Genomic DNA, 27,558 nt, shown 5'->3' with positions numbered 1-27,558 from the left:
CTGTGGAAATGTGGTTGGGACAAATCGCAGAGAGAGCAGGGGGGGCAAGGCTGGAGAGGAGTCGGTAGAAGACAGAAAGACCACCGACCAACCTGCGGTGATTGAGTGAGAGGCCCAAAGACTCAGCTTCATTGCGGGAGATGCCAATGATCTTAAATGCCCTGGTTTCGACAGCGTGAAGTCGAGAAAGGTGGGAGGCAGGAGCACCAGCCCAGAGGGGAGAGCAGTACTCCATCAGGCTACGGACAAAAGCTTTGTAAGTGGTCAGGAGCTCAAGAGGGCCGAGGAAGGACTTAGCACGACGGAGGATTCCCAGTCGGCGACTGGCTTTTGAGGCAAGGTTGGAAATGTGACTTTCCCAGGAAAGGTCATGGCAGATAGTGAGACCCAGAAGTTTGCTTGGACGGAGCAACCCCGGTTGCTCAGTTTGCTTGGACGGCCAGCTCTAGGGAGAGTCTGGGTAGTTCCATGTTCTTTCCATTTCTTAATGATGGAGCTCACTGTGCTCTTGGGAACTGTCAACACACAACAGAAATTGTTTTTTTGATCTACCTTCCCCAGATCTATGCCTCCTCACAATTCCATCTCGGAGTTCTACGGACAGTTCCTTGGACTTCATGGTGGAGTTTCTGCTCTGATATGCATTGTCAACTGTGGGAGCTTATATACAAAGGTGTTTTTCTTCCTAAATATTGTCCAATCGATTATGTTGGCCTCAGGTGGAATCCAATCAAGTTGTTGAGATATCTCAATGATGATCAAAGGAAATTGGATGCACCTGAGCTCAATTTGGAGTGTCATAGCAAAGGGGTTGAATACATCGTGATGTAAAACATTTCAGCTCTTCATTTTAACTCATTTGTTAAAATTTCTAAAAACATGTTTTCACTTTGTCATTGTCTGGGGTATTTTTGTGTCGATCTATGATCTTATTGAATTTCAAGTGAGAATTAATGATTTTTTTTTCCACACTGACATTCAAATCTGCAATTTCGCATTTAGTAACCTGGTGATTCTCCAAAACAAACTCTTCAACACTTGGTGTTTATTTGATTGACTAGTTGGTCGCATGTTAGAATGCTCCAGATTACTCACCAATTGACACCCTCATTGCACCAAATAAAACGTATAACTCTGTGAAGTAGATGCATCACCAAATTTTAGGCACTCCCCTCTGAATTTGAGCTGCTTTGGTGTTTTCTTTCACAAGAAACTTGATGATACACTTCTGTTCCATAGCACACACGAGTAAGTTGTCTGCAATTCGTTATACCAGGAATGCTTTGACCAATGTTGATGTTACTCTCTTTGTAACTTGTCCAGGGTTGATGATTTTGTAACGGTGGACTGCGGGGTGGATTGGAGGTCAAATCCTCCACCCACATATTCACCAATTTAGTGACTGATTGTCTATAGAGACAATCCGTTGGTTTACCACTGAAGAAACTCCAATGAGATCTGTCACTTGCGATAGGATCCCCATTTATTTAGGACTTTCGGGTCGAGCGAACCCCGACGAACCATACCGGGATTTTCTTATCTAATGAGGATTTCGCGCCAATTTCTAATGGTTGCAAGTTTAACATTGTCCTTTCCTTTACCCCGAATAACCTTCTCCTCATGCTATGCTCGCATGGGTTATACAAGAGCCTGTGTGAGGGAGAGCGGAAGCTAGATGGTGAGCCTCTCGACAGGAATGAGAAAGGTGCCTGGCGCACCGTGTCCTGGCTTCGTAGCCTCTTGGGACATGCACTTGTCCAGCATTGTGGAATCTCGTCACTTGTCTTCCACATACACTTATTTGAGCTCTGTGGGACGTTTCTCAATTGACTCACTGCCAGGAACTGAACTCACTCGGCTAGACTCTCTTCAGCGCTCTACGGGACACCCTGTCGTTCTGCTGCCCTTTTCATGTTCTCCTGCACTTGAGTCAACTCTATCTCCCGAACTGCTGCGCTCTATCCCCGCCCCCTCCCCTCCCCCCCACAACTATTCTTACCTCGCTATCGTGCACCAATTGGTTTTCCACCAGGCCTTTCGCTCCTCGTGCCACAGCTGTGAGCAGTGTCAGGCAGTTTTTGGGGTTCTTGAAGTCTCAGGCAGTTCTTACCTTGGCATATGACTACAAGGCATACTTTTGCCATCCTTGGCAGGAATTCGCTGGTCTTGCGGAGCTGGTTGGTGTCAGTTTCATTTTTAAGGAAAACATGGAGACAGATAACAAGGGAATGATTTAAGCGATTTAGGAGGAGGGATTGTGGTGGTTCAGACACATATGGAGGGGAGGGAGGAGTCACAGTTATCAGCTCCTGAACAAATTTTGACACATGCTCTATCATTTTTATGCAGATGCTCCACACTTATACCTCCGTCACCGTAGGTGGACCGATGTTACATTTTTACCCCATTCGTTTGTCTGTCTGTTGTTTTTCTGTGAGCAGGATATCTCAAAAAATTATGGATGGATTCAGACTAAATTTGGTGGACAACTTGGGTGTGATGAGGAACAGTTGATTGGATTTTAGTGAAGATCTGGATCCAGATCCAGATCTGAGAAGTTATGGATAGATTTGGATGAAACTTGGTCGATGAATTTGGTAAGCCACAAGAACAAGCTGATAAAATTTGGTTAAGGTATGGATGCAGTTCCGGCCCCAACAGTGGGCGACGAAACGTAAACTGTTCAGCCTGGTGGAGGTATGTGCTCTACCGAGTGCTGTTCTAGTGCTGAACATGTATTGATCGTATAACTAGTCTATTTGTATAACTCGTCCATGACCCTTTATAACGTCCTGGCAACAATATCGTTGCAAAAAATTTCAACACCAAACTTATTTTTACATTTAAACATCTACGGCATCCTTGGACCAACCTTGGATATCATACATTCATTTAAGAAGTGTCTTGTTTGTTTTAATTCTGTGTTCTCCTGAATCGCTGGACGGAATGAGTTTCAAACTGGTAGTTGTGCTCTGAGTGTGTACGGACGGGTTGTACACTGGAAAGTTTTTTTTTTTGGCGATTAAATAAAATTAATTGTCCCTGGAATTCAAGGTGGGTGAGGATCCCTCAATTCTCTCTTTAAATATGTATGACAAAACATCACTCCTGATTGGAGGGGGTATTTCAAGTCATACGAAAGCCAATCTATGGGAATTATCCAATCCATAATTTGGAACCATGCCATCCGCAAGGACAGTTTCTTCACTCGTATGTTTAGTTTTTCATCTTTGGAAAATATTTGCCCTTTACTTTTCAATAACCTCTCTTCAATCCAGTTATACTTTTGGTGAACACGTCAAAATCCTAACATTTCATGAACAGTTTAGCAATTGATTTGCTGAAAGATGAGCAGCACGAATGTAGAAAACCATCAGTTCTGAGCAGTTACCCGGTTATAAAATTTCACTTGCCATGCAAAAGGTCTATCCATTCAGTAATTTGATGTTCATCTTTCTTCCCAGCCATTGGTGCATCTCCTTATGTGCTCAACTGCAATGTAACTATTGACACAGCGGATATACAAGTGGGTCAACGCATCGCTGCAGCAGTGCGAGCCAGCAGCATCGGAGGGCTACCAGGTGTCCAGTCAATGGCACTGCCCAATAAAGGACGTATTGAGATTGCTTGCAACCTTCTCAGCTTGCCAGAGGTTTGTGTTTTTTTTGTCATTGTATTGTAAAGTAATTGCATCAACAATAGAAAACTAGTTATTTTCAAGGAATCGCATCTATCTCAGTATGAGGAAAAATAAGGACGACAAATTTTCTCAACCAAATGTTGATGGAGGTACGCAAACAACAGTGAGTAAGGAATGTGAAATGACATTTTGGGCATGAGATCATCTTCAAAGCAAGAGAACAAACGTGTTTATCGTTGCAGCATCCTCAGCATGAAAAATCGAAGCTTTATTTTTCAACAACAAACAAAATTGCTCTGACAATTTAGTTTCCATGGTGGTGACGCACAGGCATGGTGTTGTTTCAAGGGGGCATTTCCATTGTCTGTATTTGCTGAAGCCAAAATATATAATCTTGCTCATCTCAATTCTGAATTCTGCAACCAATTTTCTTCTTCAAAGCCCTGATGGAACCATATCAAGTTAATCTTTGGTGTATGCCCCACTCCCCCTTACCCCCCTCCCTTCTCATTCCTCCCTCACCTCAAACGGACTCGGCACAGACTCTGCTAAATGGCATCGGTGTCGGTGATCCTGCTTGCTTCTCTTCAGCCTGTCCTTCACTTTTAGCCACCTCCCATATTCCTGGAAGAAAACTAGCATCACTCCCATTCACAAGAAGGGTGCAAAACAGATCCTCTCAACCACAAACCGGTGGCTTCGGCCGAAGTCACATTTGCTCTACGGTGAGGATACGGCGGCCGTACGCCCTCTGAATTGACAGAAACGTACGGCGGCCGCAGAGTTTCTGCGGTGGCTTCAGGGTGGCCCGACGCCGTTTCGCTATATTTTACAGGCCGTAGGGTCGCCGTAGAATTATAGCGCAGAGTTATAACTTTTTTTCATTTCTACGTTCACCGTAGCAATTCGACAAGCCGAAACAAAATAACTGGTAAAAAATAAAAATGAAAAAGAACCCACTCGTTACCGTCCGTCTGGCAGCACGTTCACCTTAGGGCCCCCCTGCGGTCGCCTTGCGGGCACCTTGCGTCTGCCTTGAAAATTCTATGGCCACCGCAGGAACGCCCTAAGGTCACCGTGCGACATCAAATCAAAGACCGTACGGCACCCCCACGTTTTCGGTCTCCACAATTTATAAATATGCCGTGCGGCTCCCCGAAAAATAAAAACATACGTGACTGCTACATTGTGTGACCGTGGAAATATTGCGGCCGCCCTATAATTGCTAGTGGCCATAGATTTTTGTAGACCCCACGGCCGCCATGGCAAATGTGACTTCGGCCTTACTTGCAATTATAAACTTAGCGTGGACTCCATCATCACTGCAGATGTCAAGTCTTTCCTTTTTTCTCTCTGACCATCAGTTTGGATTCCATCCCAGTCACTCAAACATAGGCAGACTGCTGCTTCTCTCTCAACAAGGTTGAAGGCCCTAAGTCTCAAACAAGAGATCAAGACCATCTCTGTGGACGTTTCTCTGGTATTCACCATAGCCTGGTATCCTGCTTTGTTGCCAAGCTCCCTGCCTGTGGCATTCAAGGCCAACTTCATATCTTTCTGGAATCCACCACTCACAGTCTACCCACTGTTAATAGTGGAATATTTTTGTGTCCTCTCTCAGTGGAGGCTGGAGTACTCCAAGGCAGCATCTTTGGCTCAGTATTGTTCCTCATGTATACATAAAAGACCTCTCTGATGCTCAGGAAAACCCTCCATTTATTTTTGCAGACTCCACATTGTGTCGTATAGTATGCTTCCCCTCCACCCTACAACAGGCAGACAGAAGCTGCATCATTCTCTGCTGATCTGGAATTGATTAGATGCTGATCTAACAAATGGAACCTGTCCTTCAATCCTGGAGAATCTCACTGTCTCTCTCTCTGCCACTCTGGAAAGATCAAAGAACAATATCCCAACCTATCTGTTTCCATGGCCGGCCACTGGAAGATGGTCAGTCTCTTGAACTCTCAGCCTCATCATCAGTCATTACCCCTCCTTGACCATATAGCAAACCTGGCCTCCAAAGAAAACCACAGAATGGGCATCTTCTGTCGTTACAAGTCATACCTTGAAAGACCAGAACTACTCACGGCATATAAAGCCTTTATCCATAACTCAATGGAACACTGCTCTCTCCTGTGGGTTGGTATACCAGCATTTTTCTTAACTTGAGTTGACATGTTTGAAAACTATTGTAAAAATTTGAGGGAGTACAAAATGTCTTCCTTTATCCTCATGATGAATCGGATTTGGAGTGAGATAAACGGTGAATTAAGTATGACGTTTGGCTAAAAGTTGTTTTTAGTTCCTGAAGTACTAAACGCTTTCATGCAATTCAAAGAAAAATATTTACAGCCAAAAACTCTCAACCCACAATGGACCAGAGTGCTGTCATCACACAATGCAGCCACAACATGTAACCATGTTACCCAGTGGTGCGACATGCTGTTGTTCTGACTGTAAGGCATCTGACATCTGTTGGATCAAATGTTTGGAAATAAAAGTGGGCCGAGGTTCGTTCTCTTACCAACGTTACCGACCTCCATCCCCTCTTTCCCAATGCTTATGTGGCATGGACAGAGTGCAGAATTTTATGCAACAAAAGCAAACGGTATTTAAATGATACTTTCACTGTGGAAAAACAAAAAATTTGATTCCAACCCCCCCCCCCGATGAAACAACCGGAGTGAACTACTTTGTAGAAAACTTGTGCAGCACGTGCAGGTTTGGAGGGAGCGGCTTATTTTTAATGAGAAAGTTGAGGTTCGGGAAAGTGAGTAAGTGGGTAGGGTGTTTATTTGCAACCAATTCTGAACTGTCTGCGTCGTTTCGTTTTCCCCATTTAATTTGTACAGATAAGACTCTTGAGACAAATGGTTCGCAGAAGGTTTCTTTTTTTTTTGTACACATGATCCAGGCTCGTGGAAAAGCGAAAGCAGAATGGAAAGCGGTAAACACGAACAGCAGAGTAGAAGTGAGAGTGAGAGTTAGAGTGAGATCAAGGGGAATAGGGAGAAGGACACATGGGGCTGAACAAGCTGCACACAAGCTCAATGAAACTCAAGAGGAAGAGGAAGGAGAAAGCGGGGATGAAACAGAAGAGGAACAAACCAACCAACAACTAACAAACAAATACGTGATGGAGAGGGGGGGTCACAATCACCTTGTAAAAAGGAGTGCTTGGGAATGGGATTATTTTTGGGTAGAAGAGATCATGAATATGGATGGGGGGTCTGAGGTCATGGTGAACAGCTGTCTTGAAACCCTGGAGAGAAGACTGGGGAAGTTGGTTGAACAGGGAGAACAGAGGAATAAATGAGTGGAGGTGAACAGTGAGCCTGGATTTTGGGAGTTTAACATGAAGAGGGTTACTGTCAGACCATGTGCACCTTGCAGTGACCTGAGAGCAACAAAGCCAAGAGAGGGTGCAAGACCAAAAATGAGGCAGGAGAATACAGAGAGGCCACCGACCTGTCTGAAAAACTAAAGTAATCGGCCAAGATGCTCAGCTTCATCATGAAATTTCCCAATTATTTTGAGGGCCTTGCTTTCTACAGCACCAAGAAGGGCAAGGAGTGAGGCAGGGGCAGCCCAAAGGGGGGGAGCAGTACTCCATCAAAGTGTGAATGGAGGTTGTCAACAGTTCTGATTGGCCAAGGAAAGGCCTCTCACGATGAAGGATACCGAGTGGTAAGCTGACTTTGGTGGCCATCTTAGAAATATGTTCTGCCCAAGAAAGATCATGGCTGATTGTGAGGCCCAAAAGGTTGATTGACTTAACCTTTTCAGGTGGCTTGTTTAGGAAGTACATGGGAGGGTGTGCCAGATGGCCCTTTTGGGGAGACAGGGGGAGTGTGTTGGATTTGTCGGGGTTTCAAGACGTATTCCAAGTGTTGGATAGGTATGACAGATATTTATGGGGATAGGTACGACAATTGCACACGAGATGGTATAATTCTGTACATAACGAAAAGTAAGCTTGTATGAAAGGATTCCCAGGCAGTATTGATATCAGGAAATGTAGAAATGAAGGACCAGTCTTGATATGAGAGGGCAGCTTACAGTCCCTGCTAGTGAGCTTGGGTGAACTGCCAGACTATATGGTGCTAAGCCAGCTCTCTGATAATGGCCAGAGAGATGTTGACTCTCACCAGCACATGATCAGATGAACCTTTTGGAGCAGAAGAGGAACATGAGACATTCATAGGAAAATTGTCAATAACAAGTCCAGAAGGGAGGTCGTGCTATTGGGAAAAAGACAGACAGGTTGGAAAGTTCACTGATTGGGTGATACCCAAGAAGTCACAGAAGTCCTTTGCTGCAATGCCATGGCTGGCCGATGAGGTCCCAACATCCAGTCAATATGTGACTTTCGAAATGATGTATGAATGCTAAAAGGAGGCCTTTTGCGCATTCGCTGCGTGTGCTTTCAGTGACTCAGTTCTGCTTGCCAGGCACTTTTAAACTGCTGCCACTATCATGAAATATGTGCTTTTTTTTAAAGTCTTTTTTCACATAATTTTCAGCATTTGGATGAAAGGGTGGCAATTCGTTCTGTTCCTGAATGCAAATCGGACTCATGGAAATATCGGCGATAAGAGAAATATCTGTGGATGAGAGGTGACAAGTTCAGACCATTTCCTGTTAGTACAAGTGAGTGGCGGCAGTGAAATTAACATACACACACACACACACACACACACACACACACACACACACACACACACACACACACTTCTCCTTTTACCAGTAGATGCAAACATATTGTTACGGTTGTGGAAATTCACAGAACACCATTCAGGTTCCCGAGGTCAGTTATTTCGGTAAGTGTGTGTTCCAGGTTAGATTTCCCCACCAATGTATAACAGGAATTATTCGTGTGCCGGGCTGTGCATCTTCAGTTAGCCGTTATTCTGTCTCTATCTTTTTTAACAACAAAAACAACGACAAAAACAACCACAACAACGTCAACAACGTCTGCGTGAAGCCGGTGATTTCAACCACGTCCGCGTGAAGCCGGTGATTTCAACCACGTCCGCGTGAAGCCGGTGATTTCAACCACGTCCGCGTGAAGCCGGTGATTTCAACCACGTCCGCGTGAAGCCGGTGATTTCAACCACGTCCGCGTGAAGCCGGTGATTTCAACCACGTCCGCGTGAAGCCGGTGCTTTCAACCATGTCCGCGTGAAGCCGGTGATTTCAACCACGTCCGCGTGAAGCCGGTGATTTCAACCACGTCCGCGTGAAGCCGGTGATTTCAACCACGTCCGCGTGAAGCCGGTGATTTCAACCACGTCCGCGTGAAGCCGGTGATTTCAACCACGTCCGCGTGAAGCCGGTGCTTTCAACCACGTCCGCGTGAAGCCGGTGATTTCAACCACGTCCGCGTGAAGCCGGTGATTTCAAAAACGTCCGCGTGAAGCCGGTGATTTCAACCACGTCCGCGTGAAGCCGGTGATTTCAACCACGTCCGCGTGAAGCCGGTGATTTCAACCACATCCGCGTGAAGCCGGTGATTTCAACCACGTCCGCGTGAAGCCGGTGATTTCAACCACATCCGCGTGAAGCCGGTGATTTCAACCACGTCCGCGTGAAGCCGGTGATTTCAACCACGTCCGCGTGAAGCCGGTGATTTCAACCACATCCGCGTGAAGCCGGTGATTTCAACCACGTCCGCGTGAAGCCGGTGATTTCAACCACGTCCGCGTGAAGCCGGTGATTTCAACCACGTCCGCGTGAAGCCGGTGATTTCAACCACGTCCACGTGAAGCCGGTGATTTCAACCACGTCCGCGTGAAGCCGGTGCTTTCAACCATGTCCACGTGCAAGCATGACTTGCAAAACAGATCAAAAAGGCCTTACCCTCTGAAGGAGCTGGCCAATCAAAAGCGAGAGGGGCGGAGCCAGCCGGTGGTGAAGGGTCAAAGGTGAAAGAGCAAGCACCCCTCCCCCCCCCGAACCCGATGAAGAGCCGTGCTGGAATGCCGAGAAGCCAGTTGGAGTTGTAGTTGGAAGTTGGGCTTGAGTTTGGCTGGGCCGTTGGAGAGTCTGGAGTCTGGAGTTCGTGGCTTGCGGTTGGCGTTGGGAGTGGAGAGACGCCCCGTTGGGAGCTGGAGAGTTCGGAGTTCGGGCAGTTGGTTCGCTGGGGGTTCGCCGGCGCAACCAGGAGGCCTGAGGCAAGACCCATTCACTCCTCCAGCACGTCGTCGGCTAGACCAGGCCGCAGTGGGGGCCGGACGACAAAGGGAGCCAGTTGGAGCTCGGGGGACCGGGCAAAGATGCCGAGGGTCGCCGAAGCAGGACCCAGCGAGTCACCAAGAGGGTGGCCAGGTAGCCCGCTCGGTCTCTCGGAGCCCCTTCGGTCATCCCGGCTCCGAGCAATTATAAAGGCTCACGAGCCGGTTCTTTCTTTCTTTCTTGGGTTTTGCATGAAAGTCTGTGGCGCCTTGTCCCTAAGTAGAACTGATTAAATGCATGTACATAATAAATAAACATCGGCTGTAGGTTTTTGCTCGTGTCTTGTCCCCATCCCCCCATTCATTGCATATGTGCATTGAAAATAAATGTCCCCATTTTTGAATGTTAACCTGCTCGTTGTGTCACTTTCTGCCATTGACTGCCCTGATGCGTTCGGAATGTTAGCTGGCTGATTATAAGCCAATAAAACGTACATCTGGTAAGACGGGGCTTGGCGAAGTAAAACCGCTCGGCAATCGCATACGGAACGAGCCGCTTAAGTGGCTCGTTTTTGTGTAGGCTCCGTCGAGGTATAAACTCCCAGCATTTCTGTCCGTGCGAATAATTAGGTACATCGACAATTCGCGATTGACCCTGTAGCGCGTGGACAGAAGAGTTGGCTGGTTTATGGTGTGTTAAAAACACCCGTCGCTGGGTTTCGGCGTTAATCCAGAAGCTGCGACTAGATTGCCACGTTCCCTGGGTGCGCGCGGCCGCAATTGAGCTAAAGGCAGTCGTCCGCACGCCGGAGTGGCAGAAATCAACAACAATATAGTGTACAGAGACATGACAGAAGTAAATAGACACAGTGATTTTAAAATAATTTATATATTGAACATTTGAAATATATTTGATCTATTTTACTTCATACACTAGTATTTTGTGGACTTGCCATTTGCAGATTTCAATGCTTTTACTCTTTCAGACATAGAACTAACGAGTTCTGAAATTTTCTCTTGTGGGATTTCTGTCCAGACTTCACGCAGATGGGTTAACAATTCTGCCCGTGATGTTGGTTTCCTGGACTTTTCCCGCACAGCTCGATCCAATATAGCCTAGAAGTGTTCAATGGGATTCATCTCGAGAGACTGACTTGGCCATGGAAGTTGCTTGATCCCATTTCTGTCCTGCCATTCTTTGGTCTTTTTTGGAGTGTGGCATGGAGCTCCATCTTCCATTAACAGGGTGTTGTTTTTGACCATCTGACCAGTGGAGACTGCTGGGAGACGTCCATCCTCAAGGATAGAAATGTGTCATAGAGTTGATGTTGCCAACACACTCCACAAGCTCAGACCAATCAGTGCTCCTGAGTGCTTCCCACACCATCACTGAAAAACCACCATGTTTGACAGTTGGCTGCAATTGGTTCAAAGAAAACTCTTGGCTGGGAAGTCTCCAGACCCATACGCATCCACTGTCAGAAAATTGAGCAAATTGGGACTCACCTGAAAAAATTACAGTTTGCCAAAACTCCAAGGGTCTGTTGGCCTTCTCTTCAGCCCACTTCTTTCACCTTTGAATGTTGGCTGGTTGAAGAAGAGGTTTTATCCAAGCTGCTCTCCCATAGTAGCCCAGTTGATGAAGGTACCGCATGGCAGTTCTTGAGCAAACTTGGATCTCCTCTGCAACATCTGCTGCTTTGCAATGGGGAGTTTTCTCAATGGACCGCTTTACAGCTCGAAGACACCTTTCTGAGGGCCCAGATCGACCAGAATGGGAACCTGTGGATTCCTTCCCTTCGCTGGTGAATTGCACAATCACCCGATTGACCATAGAAAGTGGAATGCCAAGGTTCTCAGCTATCTGATGCTGGCTGACTCCACCTTCCAAATGGCCAACAATTCGTCCTCTTTGAAAATCAGAAAGTTTCTGTGCTCCCTGGATTTGAGGCATAGTTAGTTATCATACAAGAGCCAGGAACTCATTTCTGCAAAGAAATAGTCGACTATTAGTACAAATCACTGAGTAAAACTGTGTTATACAGATGAAATGAAGAAATTTAAGGTGTCTATTTACTTCTGCCATGTCTCTGTAGTTCTCTTGTGGCCCCAAACATTTTAATCGCCAAATTCCGTCAGACCAATTGACCACTTTAATTTGGCTTTAATAGCTGGCGAATTTCCCGAATGCGCCGTGGAAGTCAATGGGAGGAAATGACACAACAAGCAGATTGACATTCAAACAATGGGGGGGGGGGGTGGCATTTATTATTACAAATGGGCAATCAATGGGGGAAGGGGACATGACAAGAAAAGTCTACAGCCGATGTCTATTTATTATGTACAGGCACGCACTTAACTACAATTCAACTTATAAAGACAAGGCGCCACAGAACACTTTCATACAAAACCCCAGAAAAGAAACGGGCTCGTGAGCCTTTATTCCAACTCGGAGCCTGAGTGACCGAAGGCTCACAAGAGGCTGGGCAGGTTACCTGTACGCCCCTTGTGACGGCTCAAAGGTCTTCAGGTCGGTGACCCCGGATGTTCCTGTTTGGCCCTTGTGTCGCTACGCGCCAGTCGCTTAGCGGCCGGGTGGCTTGAGCAGCTTGGCGAGCGGCTTGCTCGGTTCCCCTCAGTTGTCTGGCCTCCACTGCGGCCTGGTCGGTAGGGCCTGGCCGGCCACGCGCTCGGAGGAGTGAACGGGTCTTTTGCTCTTTTAGAGTTGATGCTCTTTGGGCCCGTTCACTACCTCAGCGTCGCTCGACCGTCTCAGGGCCGTTCGCCCGGACCATGACGCAGCTGCACGACTCCAGAGAGGGACGAATATCCCGAGTGCCCGCTTCTCCACGCTGCCGCCACCGTCTTCCCCCTCCCCAGAATGTGTGCTCCGTGTGCCTTCCTCTCCTGCGACTGCCCATCTCCAGAGAGCGATGAATCTGCCGAATAAGCCACTTCTCCGCACTGCCGCCCGTTTCCAGCGAGCGATGAATATCCGAATAAGCCCTGAACTCGTTCGAGCTCCGCCCTTATATTGGCCCGGGGCGAGCTGCCCTTCGACGTCTCACCTGAGGTCGGGCTCCGCCCACTTTTCACCTCCGACCTCTTACCCCTGGTAAGCCTCGCTGGGAACCCCATGTTCGACGTCATGGGTTGGTGTCGGGGAAACCCTCGTTTTGATCCGATTATGCAAATCGGCTCATGCCGTGGCGGTTCGCCGCGGCGCACAATGGCAGCTTGAGCAGAGGGCGCATTGTTTGTCGATGATGATGATGATGGCGTTCTTCTAGGAGATGATGGTGTTGCGATGTTTGTAGGAGATGATGGCATTGTGATGTTTGTTGGAGATGATGGCGTTACGATGTTTGTTAAAATAAAGACAGAGAAAGAATAACGGCTACCTCAAAGATTCGCAGCCTGGCACACGAATAATTCCCTTTACACATCGGTGGGGATTCTAACCTGAAACACTTACTTATCGAAATAACTGATCTTCGGGGAACCTGAATGGTGTTTTGTGAATTTCCACATCCACAACAATATATACTGTATATGTGTGTATATATATATATATATGTATATATATATATATATATATATATATATATATATATGTATACATATGTATATATGTATATACATATATATATATATATATATACATATATATATATATATATATATATATATATATATATTGTTGTGGTTACCAAATTCGCAAACCACCATTCAGGTCCCTTAGGTGAGGTATCTCGGTAAGTACATGTGTAGTTAGGCCCAAACCCGTTGTCTAGTGGGAATACATGTCATTTATGCGTGCTGCGACTCTTCAGGATAGCCGTTTTTCTTTTACTATCTTTAAATTGGACCAACCGCCATTGTTACCACCACCAACCACCGCTTCACCACAACCGCCACGACCTTCACGTCACACCTCACAACCGTCGCATCGCCACCGTTCTTGCGCCGCCTGTGGGTACCGGTGTTGGACTCGTGCAGGGCGCGCGCCGAACAGCGTGTACAAAATCACGGATTTTGTGCTTCAAAAACGGATCAAAAACGACACACGCCCACTTTTTGCCGTCCAATCGGTGAGCGAGGGGCGATTTGGCCCCGCCTCCAGGGCGTTGGAGGGCGATCGATATATGCAAATTTATGGATCAAAAAGCATTCACGCCCACTTTTTCTCGGGCCAATGGGGAGCGAGGTGAAAGGTCGAAGGGAGGGGGTCAAAGATGAGAGGGCGAAGCTACGGGGCTGATAAAAAGCGACCGTGTTCGTCAGTCCAGGGGAGTAGGAGAGTCGGGAGAGAACAGAGAGTTAAGACTTCGCGGGCGGTGGAGTTGGCAAGAAGGAGCTGGTCGTCGTCGTGTGCGTTGGAGTCGGAGCGGAGGGGACGGAGCTGTGGAGAGGCGGCGAGGGCAGACGAGGGGGTGCTCGCGTCGTGCAGGGAGCTGCACCCCAAGGAGGCCAACAGCGCGACCTGGCCGAGGTGGAGACGCTCGTCGCGGGACTCGAGCCAGAGTAGGAATCCTCTATACCCCGAGCATCAGCAACCCCCTCCTGTTTCCCCCCCCCGCGCTGAGATAGTGCGACCAAAGGGGCCCCTTTCCCACCCCCTACCAGACACTGCCCGCGAGGCCCGCGGAGTTGAGGCACCATCGCCGCTCCGCGTCTCATCACCAGACGGGTAGGCCCGACCCGGTCTCGGCCTCAGGCCCGCCTCATCCTCGAGGGTATTTTTTCCTTGGTTTTGGGTATGTGTTGTCGGCGCCGTCTGTGAAGTAAAATTGTATAAGTGTTGCCGTGTGCTCGGTAGTCGGTATTAGCTCTGCATTGTGTCTTCGCTTTTACATTTGCTTTTTGTGTAAATTGCATTGTGTCTTTTCTGTGTGCATTTGGTGGAATTGTATATGTGTGCTTTCCGTTCAGCGTGAATAAATGTGCTTTGTGTTGAACTGTTTCCCGCTTCGCTTCGTCATTTCCTTCATTGAATCCTCATCTTGCTTCACGTAAAGGGTTGGTAGTGGGCTGAATACGCCCGATAATTAATCGAACCGTCGAGGTCGACGATAACACCGCTCGGTTATTCTGATAGTACGGAACGGGTCGCTTAAGTGGCCCGTGTCCGAAGTCGACCTGCGGCGAGGTGCGATCGCCCGGTCTACCCTCCGCGTGGGTACTTAGGTAGGTCGAATTTGGCGAGCAACCGTATCCCACGCGGGGGCTGATTGGCTCGATCGCGGTGAGACCGAAAGGTCCACCCGTGACTGGTTCCCGGCGTTAGTCCGAGAGGGTCACGACTGGATTGTCCGTCCGGTGGGCGACGTGCCGCGATTCGAGTTACGTGGCCGTCAGCACGCCGGCGGGCGCGAATCAGCAACACTGGTGTCAGGTCGTGCGATACAAACCCATCGCCCTCCTCGCGGCACTGGTATCGGAGAACAGGAAAACGGGCTCTCCTGTCTCCGGCTAAATTCACGGGAATCGGTCCAGGGGTGAGAGAAGCGACCCCCGATTCCCTCCAAATTACGAGCGATTCAAATTAACCCTTTAAGAGAAGCAAGATGGCGTCTCAAGGCGAGCGGGAGCCGGGGTATTAGAAATGTATATGTGTAGTAATGTAGAATCCATGGTCCAGGATGGAATCCCCGTGCAGGAAATGTTGATTGTGCAGGAACACGGACTCGCCCAACTGAACCCAGAGCCCGAAATGGGTGCGGCAGCGGCCGTGGTGTATGACACCTCTCCCCCCCTCTCCACCAAAACCCTTCCCCAACCCCTGACGAAACGGCTCACTCAAGCGCACCCGACATAGCCCAGCTATTCACCATGCTGGCGAACATGAACGAAAAAATAGATGCATTCACAAACGAAATAAAACGCATGAAAACTAAAATGGAAACAAACATGAAGGAAGAAACGAAAAAGCTCCGGGGGGAGATGCAGAACATGGGCCGATGCCTGCAGGCGGGCATGAAGGCCGTTAGCAGGGAACTCAAAATGGCGACTCCACGTGTAGAAGCAAACGAGCTGGAAGGGGGTGCAACGGCTGACAGGCCCGCGGTGGAGGCGGGTGAAAAAATAATTCAGGGGGCGTGTTGGGCGAGGGTCGTGACAGAGGAATCGACGGTGACCAAAAGGGAAGAATTAAATGGGGAGACCAAAACGTGTGAGACGAGACATGAAATGACGACAACGGAAATAATAGTTGAGACAAGAGAGGTAAAGGGTGAAGAGTTGGCAGAGACACTGGAGATGGGAACGATAGAGGGAAGACTACACGATGAAGACGGGGTAAGTGACGCACACACACACACGGAGGTAGTGGAGGATAATGGGGGTGAGCTGGCGGACTGGGTAGAGACCCAGTGCGAGCACCTGGATGGCCTCCTCCAGGAACGAGGGGAGGGAGTATGCCCCCTTGAGGCGAGTCACGACCAGGTGAGTTCGGTCGTGCTTTGCGAGGTTGAGGGAACGAGTGCTGCGAACAGGTGCACGGAGAGCTTGGGGGGTATAGAGGCCCCGGAGACCCTTGTGGGGACACAAATCCCCAGTGTAGTTGTCCCTGTGTGTGTGGTGCAAGGTGTGAGTGCGTCCCCGTGTGTGAGTGGTGTGGTGGCGATGGTGCCGGAGTGCGTGCTTCCCAGCACGCCGTGTGTGGGTGAGGCACCGTGTGTGAGTGAGGCCGTGTGTGTGAGTGAAACGGCCAGTATGAGTGAGGCACCACGTGTGAGTGGTGTGGTGGCGAGTGTGCCGGAGTGTGTGCTTCCCAGCACGCCGTGTGTGGATGAGGCACCGCGGATGAGTGCCCCCGCGTGTGTGAGTGAGGCACGGTGTATGAGTGAGGCACCGCGGGTGAGTGCCCTCGCGTGTGTGGGTGAGGCACCGCGGGTGAGTGCCCCCGCGCGAGTGAATGGAGCACCACGTGTGAGTGGTATGGTTTGTGCAAGGGAGACCGTGTGTGTGAGAGAGCGGTATGTAAGGGAGATGTCGGTTGGCATGCGGGAGCACGCAGCCGCATCTCCCGGTGTGAATGTGATGGAGTGGACTGTGTGCGTCGTAACACGCAGGTGTGCGTGGGTCGAATGGCGACGACGGCGACATGTGAAGAAAGAAAGCCGAGTAGCGGCTGTAGTTGTTTCGGGGACCGTGCCGGGTTCACCCAGCAGTGAGCACGCGGTTCGTGCTGTGCAACGCACGAGACCGCCACGTGCTCGCTTGCGAGAGTGAAGTCCCGATCCGGAAACGCACGCGGTGGATTTGCCGATCCCGCGGACGGATAAAGTTTAGGCAGGTAAACGGATTTGGACTGGACGGGTTCTCCACGCGATCGTGTGTGTTAAGCTCCAACGGGCAAAGCACATGTGTTCGCGTGGGGAACCCCTCGAGACGTGGGGCTTGTGTTTTTTTTATGCGCACGGTGACGTCATGGCTGCACGTGGGGTTGGAATCCGGCAGGAGGGGTATCTCTGCCGGATGGTACCGTCCAAGGAGGGACGAGGAACACGTGCAGCTGCATGACGTCACGGGCAGGTGCAAAGTGCGCGAGCTCTGAGTTGCCGCGCAGGTGCTGCGCACGAAAAAAAAAGAAAGCAAGCCTCACTTTCGGGTGCAAAGGATTCCTGGGCAAGGGGTGAAAGACCCCCTTACCTGGGCACAGGATGGAAACTAGTTAGGGGGAAGGGTTAGCTTAGTTAGACCGACTTCATGGGGCAGGGGTAAGTCCTCATGGAGTCCGTGGAATGGATTAGTTAGAGGGATTGTAGCCAGATTTAGGATGGGAAAATGGGAAATAAAATGATTTTATGATTTAGAAGACAGTGACAGACTTTGAGTGTGTGGAGTTGACGTAGTTTAGCTACGTAGTGTTAAAAAGGAACGTGCTACTAGTTTAAGGGACGACGTGGGAGCACGAGTTCGTTAGGGGATGTAGTTAGAAGGATGGCAGAGTTCAGTGGTGAGTGTGTTGAAGAGTTGTTGGTGAGTGGATTGGAAGCATGTGCTTGGTGAGTGAGTGAGGCCAGCGGGTCTGTGTGAGTGGAGTGAATGGGGAATGCATGGTGCGATGAGTGATTGGGGGGAGGAGTGACTCCCGCCCAAGGGACCCCGGGGTCAGTGTAGATTGAGTTAGCTGGGTTAGTCAAATTGAAATATGGAGGTCGTTTTGTTGTTGGTGGGAAAGTAGGCTCGAGACCCATTTGGAGGGGTGCAGGAGCCCTGTTGACGGGCTTGGGAGCGTGGCTGCGAAAGGTGAGTATCGCTGAGTGGGTACCCCGGGCACCAGGCTAGTCGGCCGCGGTAGGCCATGGGCCCATGGGGCGCCCGGATAGAGTAGTGGGCACGGGTGCGCCTGCTTGGTGCGGGGCCCGGGGCGCCATTAGCCGCGTGGGCAGTGTTGTGGGCACGGGTGACCCTCGGAAAGGGGCCCGGGAGGCCGGCCTGCCACGTGTGCGTTTCAGGGGAGGTGCCATGGGGGGCACTCCCCGGTGTTAGGGAGCTGGTAGGCTCGGAGGCAGTGTAGTGCCCGGGGGTGCCATAGCGGGAGATTCGGCAGAGGGTCGTGCCTGCCAAAGGGAGCCACGTGTCCCAGCCAGGAGACCGTGTGAGGGCACGGAGAGAAAATTGGGGGGCGAGGCCCGAAATTGTGAGGACACCAACACAGGCGACGGGAATCTGGGTTGTTAGAACCAATAGTTTAAGCGAGAGGCGCTTGTTGAAAGCCCCGGGGTAGTTTAACAGTTAAATGGTTAGGGTAGATTAGGAAGTGTACCCCTCCGCACCATCCATCCCCTCGCTCTCGTTGTGGGCCGCTGGACCCACTTTGGTTATAGATCGCCGAACTCTGGGGAGGCCATTCTGAGGCTTCATTGGGCCTCGGCACAGGACGTTAGCTCTCCCTTATTCCCCTCCGGGAAGGGAACGTAGGGGTTGGGAGTAGGCTAGGTGACAGGATAGGTTAGCCGAACAAGGACGATAAAGGGGGTTAGGGGACGATTTATAGTGGGGGAGTAAAAATAAAAAAAAAAAAAATAAAAAATAAGTTGGGGCTAAATTGGGGTTTGACAAATTAAGGGAGTGGGTATGTACAGTGACAGGCAAAGGCGATAGGTTGGGAGGGAGACAGGTAGGTAGGTCCGAGCCCGCCTCCCAAGTGGCCAGCACCACCGCACTCCCTCCACCAACCTCCACTGAACGGCAAAGGCTGCCCAGCTTCATCTGCTGGCTGTGTTACTTCAAGGCCTGTGCCGGCCACTTCAGCTGGCTGGCTGTTTTTCTTCAAGGCCTGTGCCAGCCCACTTCATCGGCAGCTGTTGTGTTGCTGCAAGGCCTGTGCCGGCTGGATCATCTGCAGCTGTGGTACTGCAAGGCCTGTGCCGGCCAGTTCATCTGCCGGCTGTGTTTGCCTGCAGCGGCCTTCTTCTGCGGGCTGTGTTTGCCTGCTTGCCTTTGCCATGCCATGCCCACTGCCCACGTTCACCAGCCCCGTTAAATTTTGCTTTGCCCCCCCCCCCTGTTCATTGCCATGTGCGCCAGGATCAAGGCAACAGTTTACAAGCTGCGAGAACTGCCCTGTTGGCAGCTACAACACGGGCCTGCAGTGGCGGCCCGTGCACCGTGTTTGTGTTCACCCATCCATTCGTTGTGCTCATTGCGTGTGCCACTTGAGCTGGCACGGAGACTGCGTTGTGCAGCCCATGCACCGTTGTGGTTCACTGCGTTCAGTTCAAAAGGGAAGGCCTTGGACTGCGTGTGAGCAGCCAGCCACGTTCCCTGTCACCTGCATTGTTTTGAGCCAGAGACTGCATGCGAGCAGCCTGGCTCCCTGCTAACTGCTTTTCTTTGCAGAGTTCATTGATCCTGGGCCATGGTTTAGTGTAAAATTTGTAAGTTAAGGTTAAGATGTACTGTAAATATGAGTGCGCCCCGGCATGTCTGTCTAGCGCCGGCAATTTTATTTAAGTCGTCCGTGTGAGTGAGTTTGTTTAGGTAGTTACGCAGCCCTCAGGTTATTTATTTTGGGGACACGAATACCATGAATGTCGCACTCAGGGATCCGTAGGTAAAATGTACTCGGGGAAAACTACACATGATGGCACACGAAAATTTGACGACTCGGGACGAGTCTGTAAAAAGGGGAGGGGTAGTGTTGTGGTTACCAAATTCGCAAACCACCATTCAGGTCCCTTAGGTGAGGTATCTCGGTAAGTACATGTGTAGTTAGGCCCAAACCCGTTGTCTAGTGGGAATACATGTCATTTATGCGTGCTGCGACTCTTCAGGATAGCCGTTTTTCTTTTACTATCTTTAATTTGGACCAACCGCCATTGTTACCACCACCAACCACCGCTTCACCACAACCGCCACGACCTTCACGTCACACCTCGCAACCGTCGCATCGCCACCGTTCTTGCGCCGCCTGTGGGTACCGGTGTTGGACTCGTGCAGGGCGCGCGCCGAACAGCGTGTACAAAATCACGGATTTTGTGCTTCAAAAACGACACACGCCCACTTTTTGCCGTCCAATCGGTGAGCGAGGGGCGATTTGGCCCCGCCTCCAGGGCGTTGGAGGGCGATCGATATATGCAAATTTATGGATCAAAAAGCATTCACGCCCACTTTTTCTCGGGCCAATGGGGAGCGAGGTGAAAGGTCGAAGGGAGGGGGTCAAAGATGAGAGGGCGAAGCTACGGGGCTGATAAAAAGCGACCGTGTTCGTCAGTCCAGGGGAGTAGGAGAGTCGGGAGAGAACAGAGAGTTAAGACTTCGCGGGCGGTGGAGTTGGCAAGAAGGAGCTGGTCGTCGTCGTGTGCGTTGGAGTCGGAGCGGAGGGGACGGAGCTGTGGAGAGGCGGCGAGGGCAGACGAGGGGATGCTCACGTCGTGCAGGGAGCTGCACCCCAAGGAGGCCAACAGCGCGACCTGGCCGAGGTGGAGACGCTCGTCGCGGGACTCGAGCCAGAGTAGGAATCCTCTATACCCCGAGCATCAGCAACCCCCTCCTGTTTCCCCCCGCGCTGAGATAGTGCGACCAAGGGGGCCCCTTTCCCACCCCCTACCAGACACTGCCCGCGAGGCCCGCGGAGTTGAGGCACCATCGCCGCTCCGCGTCTCATCACCAGACGGGTAGGCCCGACCCGGTCTCGGCCTCAGGCCCGCCTCATCCTCGAGGGTATTTTTTCCTTGGTTTTGGGTATGTGTTGTCGGTGCCGTCTGTGAAGTAAAATTGTATAAGTGTTGCCGTGTGCTCGGTAGTCGGTATTAGCTCTGCATTGTGTCTTCGCTTTTACATTTGCTTTTTGTGTAAATTGCATTGTGTCTTTTCTGTGTGCATTTGGTGGAATTGTATATGTGTGCTTCCCGTGTGCCGCGAATAAATGTGCTTTGTGTTGAACTGTTTCCCGCTTCGCTTCGTCATTTCCTTCATTGAATCCTCATCTTGCTTCACGTAAAGGGTTGGTAGTGGGCTGAATACGCCCGATAATTAATCGAACCGTCGAGGTCGACGATAACACCGCTCGGTTATTCTGATAGTACGGAACGGGTCGCTTAAGTGGCCCGTGTCCGAAGTCGACCTGCGGCGAGGTGCGATCGCCCGGTCTACCCTCCGCGTGGGTACTTAGGTAGGTCGAATTTGGCGAGCAACCCTATCCCACGCGGGGGCTGATTGGCTCGATCGCGGTGAGACCGAAAGGTCCACCCGTGACTGGTTCCCGGCGTTAGTCCGAGAGGGTCACGACTGGATTGTCCGTCCGGTGGGCGACGTGCCGCGATTCGAGTTACGTGGCCGTCAGCACGCCGGCGGGCGCGAATCAGCAACAATATGTATATATATATATATATATATATATATATATATATATATATATACATACATATATGTATATATATATATATATATATATATATATATATATATATATATATATACATATATGTATATATATATATATATATATATATATATATATATACATATATGTATATATACATATATATATATATATATATATATATATATATATATATATATATATATATACATATATGTATATATACATATATATATATATATATATATATATATATATATATACATATATATATATATATATATATATATATATACATATATGTATATATACATATATATATATATATATATATATATATATATATATATACATATATGTATATATATATATATATATATATATACATATATGTATATATACATATATATATATATATATATATATATATATATATATATATACATATATGTATATATACATATATATATATATATATATATATATATACATATATGTATATATACATATATGTATATATATATATATATATATATATATATATATATATATATATATATATACATATATGTATATATATATATATATATATATATATATATATATACATATATATATATACATATATGTATATATATATATATACATATATGTATATATATATATGTATACGTATATATATACGTATATATATATATATACATATACATATATGTATATATGTATATATATATATATATATATATATATATATATATATATATATATATATGTATGTTGTTACATGAGGGCAAGCATTCATTTCTCCCGAATACCCGGTCATGAGTCCACTGATCACAGATAACTCCACAGTCCAATGGGCTGTAGTTCTTACACAGCCATAGCTGCTTGACTTACAGGCATAGACTATCAGCCGAGCAGGGTTATGCTTCATTGTGCCCGTGATACATTTCTATTGGCATAGCAACCTAACGAGGCCGCGCCCTCAGTGCCACACCTGGTGATCTGCCAAGCAGAGCAGAGCAAACCAGGTGGGGCACAACTTCATGTCTAACTATACTTGTGCACTGCATCAGACCAACGAAGGAAAGGACAACCGAGACAGATTGGATATAACAACAAACAATTATTTATTACACACACACACACACACACACGCAATAATTTAAAAACAAGTATTTACAGGAAAGAAAGCAAAAAGCACAAAAGAGCAGATTCAACTCCAACACATCATCTTTCTCAAACAATCTTATTTACATAAGAGATGTGGCCATCATTCGATCACGGGAGAAGAAGACACCAAGAACTTCAGAAGAAAAGAAAATAAAAGTACTGGGAAAACAAAAGTAGGGTCGATTCTTTTTTCCCCTCACCTCGCACAGCCCAACAGAGCTGCGCCAGTCCAAATATACGAGAAAATGAGGGGGGGTTGGGGGAGGAAGGATGGGAAGATGGGCAGTAAAGCGGCAATGTAATGGGATGTGCAGCCGAATCTCTGAGGTGTCCACACCCAGTAGGCAAGTCCTCTCCGGCATGTAAGATATGTGACTGCAAACAGCTCGCTCAGTTTTTCCTGGTTCCCAGTGTCCAGCAGCTCGCCACAAACCAAACCGTGTTCTGGGCTTTCCACACTGCCCTCCTCCGCACCACAGGCTCCCTCCCTCCCTCTCTTCACACACTCTGCGCACATCTCTGCCCCTCGCCGGATAAGTGTTTTGGCATCGTTGCGGATCAGTTCCTCAGCTTCTTCTTCCTTTCCTGTGCAATCTGAGCTTTCTGCTCCTCGCAGGATAAGCTTTTAGGACAAGGATAAGCTCTGAGGCTACTCTGTCCCATCTCTTGCACCCGTGTCTTCTTTCTCACGTGGCTTTTTTCCATTTCGGTTTGTGCGAGCCTCCTCCTACTCCTCATTGGTCCACATCCGATGTGGGTGGGTCCACGATGCAGCTTGTGAGAAATGGCACTGTTTCTGAGGGAAACTGCAGCGAGCGTCACCAGCCCTCCCTCCCCTCACACCAGGAGGATGCGGAAAGCGCTCCCAATCCCTCCCTCACGCGCAAACTTTACCTGTACCATCCTGCACTGTATCAAGCGAGAGATGCCATCCCGCAGGCCATGAATAGCAAGTATCATGCTTTGTGCCATAAACATGTGAAATAAAATAACGTGCAGATGGCATTGTAATGGAGAAGGATGCAGACAGACCTAATGTGCCCAATTAAACAATGCACAAATGGAGTCCAAACGGAGAGAGATGCAGACAAACCGAGAGACGATGAGATGGCTGCTGGACTGAAGATAAGACCGATGGGGGGGGCGGGGGGGTGAAGGAGCTATTGTTGACATGAGGTTCGGTGAAGGGGGTTATTGGGAGATTGAGAAAGGCAGAGGGGAGAACGGACCGATGGGGTAAAGGAGGAAAGATTGAAAGTAGCAGAGGCGGGGTAAGATATCACATCAGGAAAACACAAACTAACCCCAATGCATACTACCCGAACAACCCTTGCAGACAAGGGGCCAAGGACTATCAACACATAGACGAATGATATGACTGTTCCTCGGGTCTTCTACATGTCCATGTTTGCTCTCCCCCGAGGTAAGTTATCAAAGCCGTGTGTATGTATAAAAAAAACGGCCCTCACAACCTGTACAGCTCCCATTCCCATCCCCCACTCCCTCCTCCCAAACATGATGAATAGTAAATATTGGTGCAAGAAAAAATATTTTCACAAAAAAAATAAGTGACCACTATATTCGTTATTGTTGTGTGTCTGTCTTTCTGTCTCTCTGTCTGTCTGTCTGTCTGTCTGTCTGTCCCGAGCATAGCTCCGTGGGTTTTGATCCGATCCTGATAAAATTTTGGTGGGAGGTTTATATCATGATCTAGTTGTGTTTTCCTGAAAATGGGTGGGGTGCTCCCATTATGGGTGGAGCCACGCCCAAAAAACATGTGTTTTTAGGGGGTAGCCGATTTCAATTTACATCTTCTCCGAGGGGTTTGTCGAATCTGGCTGGGGTTTCGGTACTTGGTTAACCCAATGGCACCTACATAGCCCCACTGAGCTCGATTTTTCATTTTCGTCCCAAGGTCACGAACTTAGAAAAATTGCGAATTTTGACTTAAAAAATTTCTTCTCCGAGGGGGTTGTCGAATCTGGCAGAGGTTTCGGTATTTGGTTAGCCCAATGGCACCTGCATAGCCCCACAGAGATCGATTTTTCATTTTCGTCCCAAGGTCAAGGCCACAAGGTCACAAACTTAGAAAATTGCGAATTGTGTTTTTAGGGGGTAGCCGATTTCAATTTGCATCTTCTCCGAGGGGGTTTGTCGAATCTGGCAGAGGTTTTGGTATTTGGTTAGCCCAATGGCACCTGCATAGCCCCACGGAGCTCGATTTTTCATTTTCATCCCAAGGTCAAGGTCAAAAGGTCACGAACTTAGAAAATTGCGAATTTTGACCTAAAAATCATACGACCGCCCAAACCTTGAGAGCTCGGATGACAATATTTTCTATGCATAATCTTGAGGTCATTGCCCACCTAAAGTCTTGAAACCATTTTTCTCTATCTCGAACACCTTGCCCGTGGCGCCCCCTTCAAGTTTGTTTTTAGCTGATTTCATCAAAGTATGGATAATCCGAGGAGTGCGAAATGCCATATAGCCTATATGACGTTATGTTGTTCCTGGAATGTTCCAGAGGAAGTTTTGCACCAAAGGTCATAATCCTTGACATTTGACCTTTAAAGTTCACAAAGGTCAAATTTTCAAAGTTGTGCGAATCGAACCAGGTTTTCGACCTTCTTCACCGAACTAACTCCAATAAGCTATAGCACGTATCCTGTTTCCTTATTTTAATGCCCACAACATTGTTTTGTGACCTTTAAAGGTTATGCAAAGGTCAAATTTTGAAAGTTGTTGAACGAAACTGGGTTTTCGACATTTTGCAGCTAATAACCTGTCACTCGTACCACATCATGTTGATCATTTTTATAACTTGGTCAAACATTATCACATTGTCTCATCCTTGACTTCTGAAACAATCTACATCGTCAAATACCGCTCGTGAACCATCGTCGTCTTCAGACTTGTTCTATGCTGTTTCTTGTAGCCTCGGGGTAGCTCTTCATGATTCAGGGGGGTGACCGTTCCGAACCCTTGGGCAATTTGCTATATTAACCCTTTTATGCCGGTTTCACCCAAATGCACCCCAAAGTACTATTTTTTGCGATATTTTGTAATTAGCTGTGACCGAAAGTCATCACATTTATTTTTTGATCATTATTATTCGCAAAGCAAAAATTTTACAGATGATTTGGACACAATTTGCCCAAACTTGATGATTATTAACCCTTTCCTAGCATTCCTAGGGGATCATATATACCCCAAACGTAGGCCTACATTTCCTGCTTTGATCTGTTTATCACCCATGCATATTAAGATGAAGTATTGGCTGAGAGACTTCATTAGTTAGTTAAACTGACAAAAGGTGGCACCATTGCATCGCTTCAGATATTAGAAGCACATGGCTGGGCACCACTCCCACTCTGCTGTGCAGGTTTGTCATGGAATAGGCTACCAGACTTCCAGTTGTCAAGCTTTATATGAAGTAGTTAGTAAAATAGAATCTCCAGATTAAAATACTAGACAAATTCAGATTGTATAAATTTAGTTTTTACAATGACAGTTATCAAAATGGGCATGACAGTTGTTTGTTGGGTGCTGCCCTCTTTTAGCAGGGAACCGTACTAATAAATGTGAACCTTTGCACGGTACTAGTATTCAGGCACAGTTATAAAATGCTTTCTCCCAGGTTAGAATCTAATTTTTGACTTATTTATTTTCAGGGTTGACATTGTATGGAGCCCGATCAGGAAAGATGTTTCTTCCAGTGGAAGTTTCGCTGTGAAACGAAGAAAGACCCATTAATCACCGCAACCGCTGTTCGAATAAGTAATATCATACAATGTAGCAAGATCTATGGTGATGGGAAGCATTTTGACCTTCAGGTTCACTATTCTGACAACCAGAATAGTGAACTTACTATAAAATGCCATAAAACCAGTGTGTCTACATATACAAGTAGTAGACAAACAGATCGTTAGAAACGGCAGAATGACAGAGAAGCAGACTCTGCAATATCTCGGAAAGTCACAAGACAGTCCCTGTCAAAACCTGGTGGTGAAACGTTCAACTTCAGACAGCACTGTCTATTCTGTGGGGATCATTGTGACATTGAAAAGGACAAAAGGCACCCATCTAGGTGGAGAGCAGCATATTTATGTCGAGAAATTGACACCAAACAGTCTTTACTGGAGATATGTGAAAAGAGAAATGATGCTGCTGCAGCGAGTGTTCGACATCGTGTTGAAGGGGCAGTCAGAGGTCTGCCTTGCACAATTTTCTATACCTGTTATGCAGTTGGCTGCTCACGTGTGCAGGAGCAAGGTTTGAGGAGATTGGGGAAGCAACTAGTCGTAGCAGATTATTTGTTTGTTTCACGAATTTAATTGATCTTACGGTAGGTCAAACTAAACACATTGAGTGTCTCACCCAGTCTATTTTGCATCAATATCAGCAGGTCGGAAAGCAAGAGATGACATTAAAATCCCATGCCATAATTTTGAAGTGGTTTTTGTGCAGTAATGCATCAAAGACCCCTGTTGTCTATAGATGTTCAAATGTTTTGTGTTGGGTAAAATCAGTCAGGAAAGGGTTAATATTGAGTATCAAGTCATTATTCCATCTTTTAAGTTGTTTTTGGTTTACCTTATTTGTGGCTAAAGTAAGGATGAGGTGGTTATTGTGCAACCATATGTTGTCTGTGTTCAAATTTTATGTCCTGGGTTAAAATAGCCCGGAAAGGGTTAATACTGAGTAATTCACAATTGTTTTATATCTTAAGTTGTTTT

At 47.8% G+C, this 27,558-nt stretch overlaps 1 protein-coding gene across 11 annotated transcripts in view; it reads left to right on the top strand.

Moving 5' to 3' along the window:
* Positions 1-27,558, top strand: part of FTCDNL1 (formiminotransferase cyclodeaminase N-terminal like) — a 121,335-nt gene that overhangs the window by 77,572 nt on the left and 16,205 nt on the right. For all 11 annotated transcript variants that reach the window (XM_085870918.1, XM_085870917.1, XM_085870921.1 and 8 more), the window contains one exon: positions 3,465-3,652. In XM_085870918.1, the coding sequence (XP_085727044.1) occupies positions 3,465-3,652 (188 nt within the window). The remainder of the gene's footprint in view (positions 1-3,464; positions 3,653-27,558) is intronic.

The sequence above is a fragment of the Eptatretus burgeri genome, chromosome 2 (genome assembly GCF_056783735.1).
Source record: "Eptatretus burgeri isolate ZD-2024b chromosome 2, Ebu_testis_v1, whole genome shotgun sequence".
NCBI classification, from domain to species: domain Eukaryota; kingdom Metazoa; phylum Chordata; class Myxini; order Myxiniformes; family Myxinidae; genus Eptatretus; species Eptatretus burgeri.
Note: the sequence above shows the minus strand (reverse complement) of the source record. Positions and strands in the feature narration are given on the sequence as shown.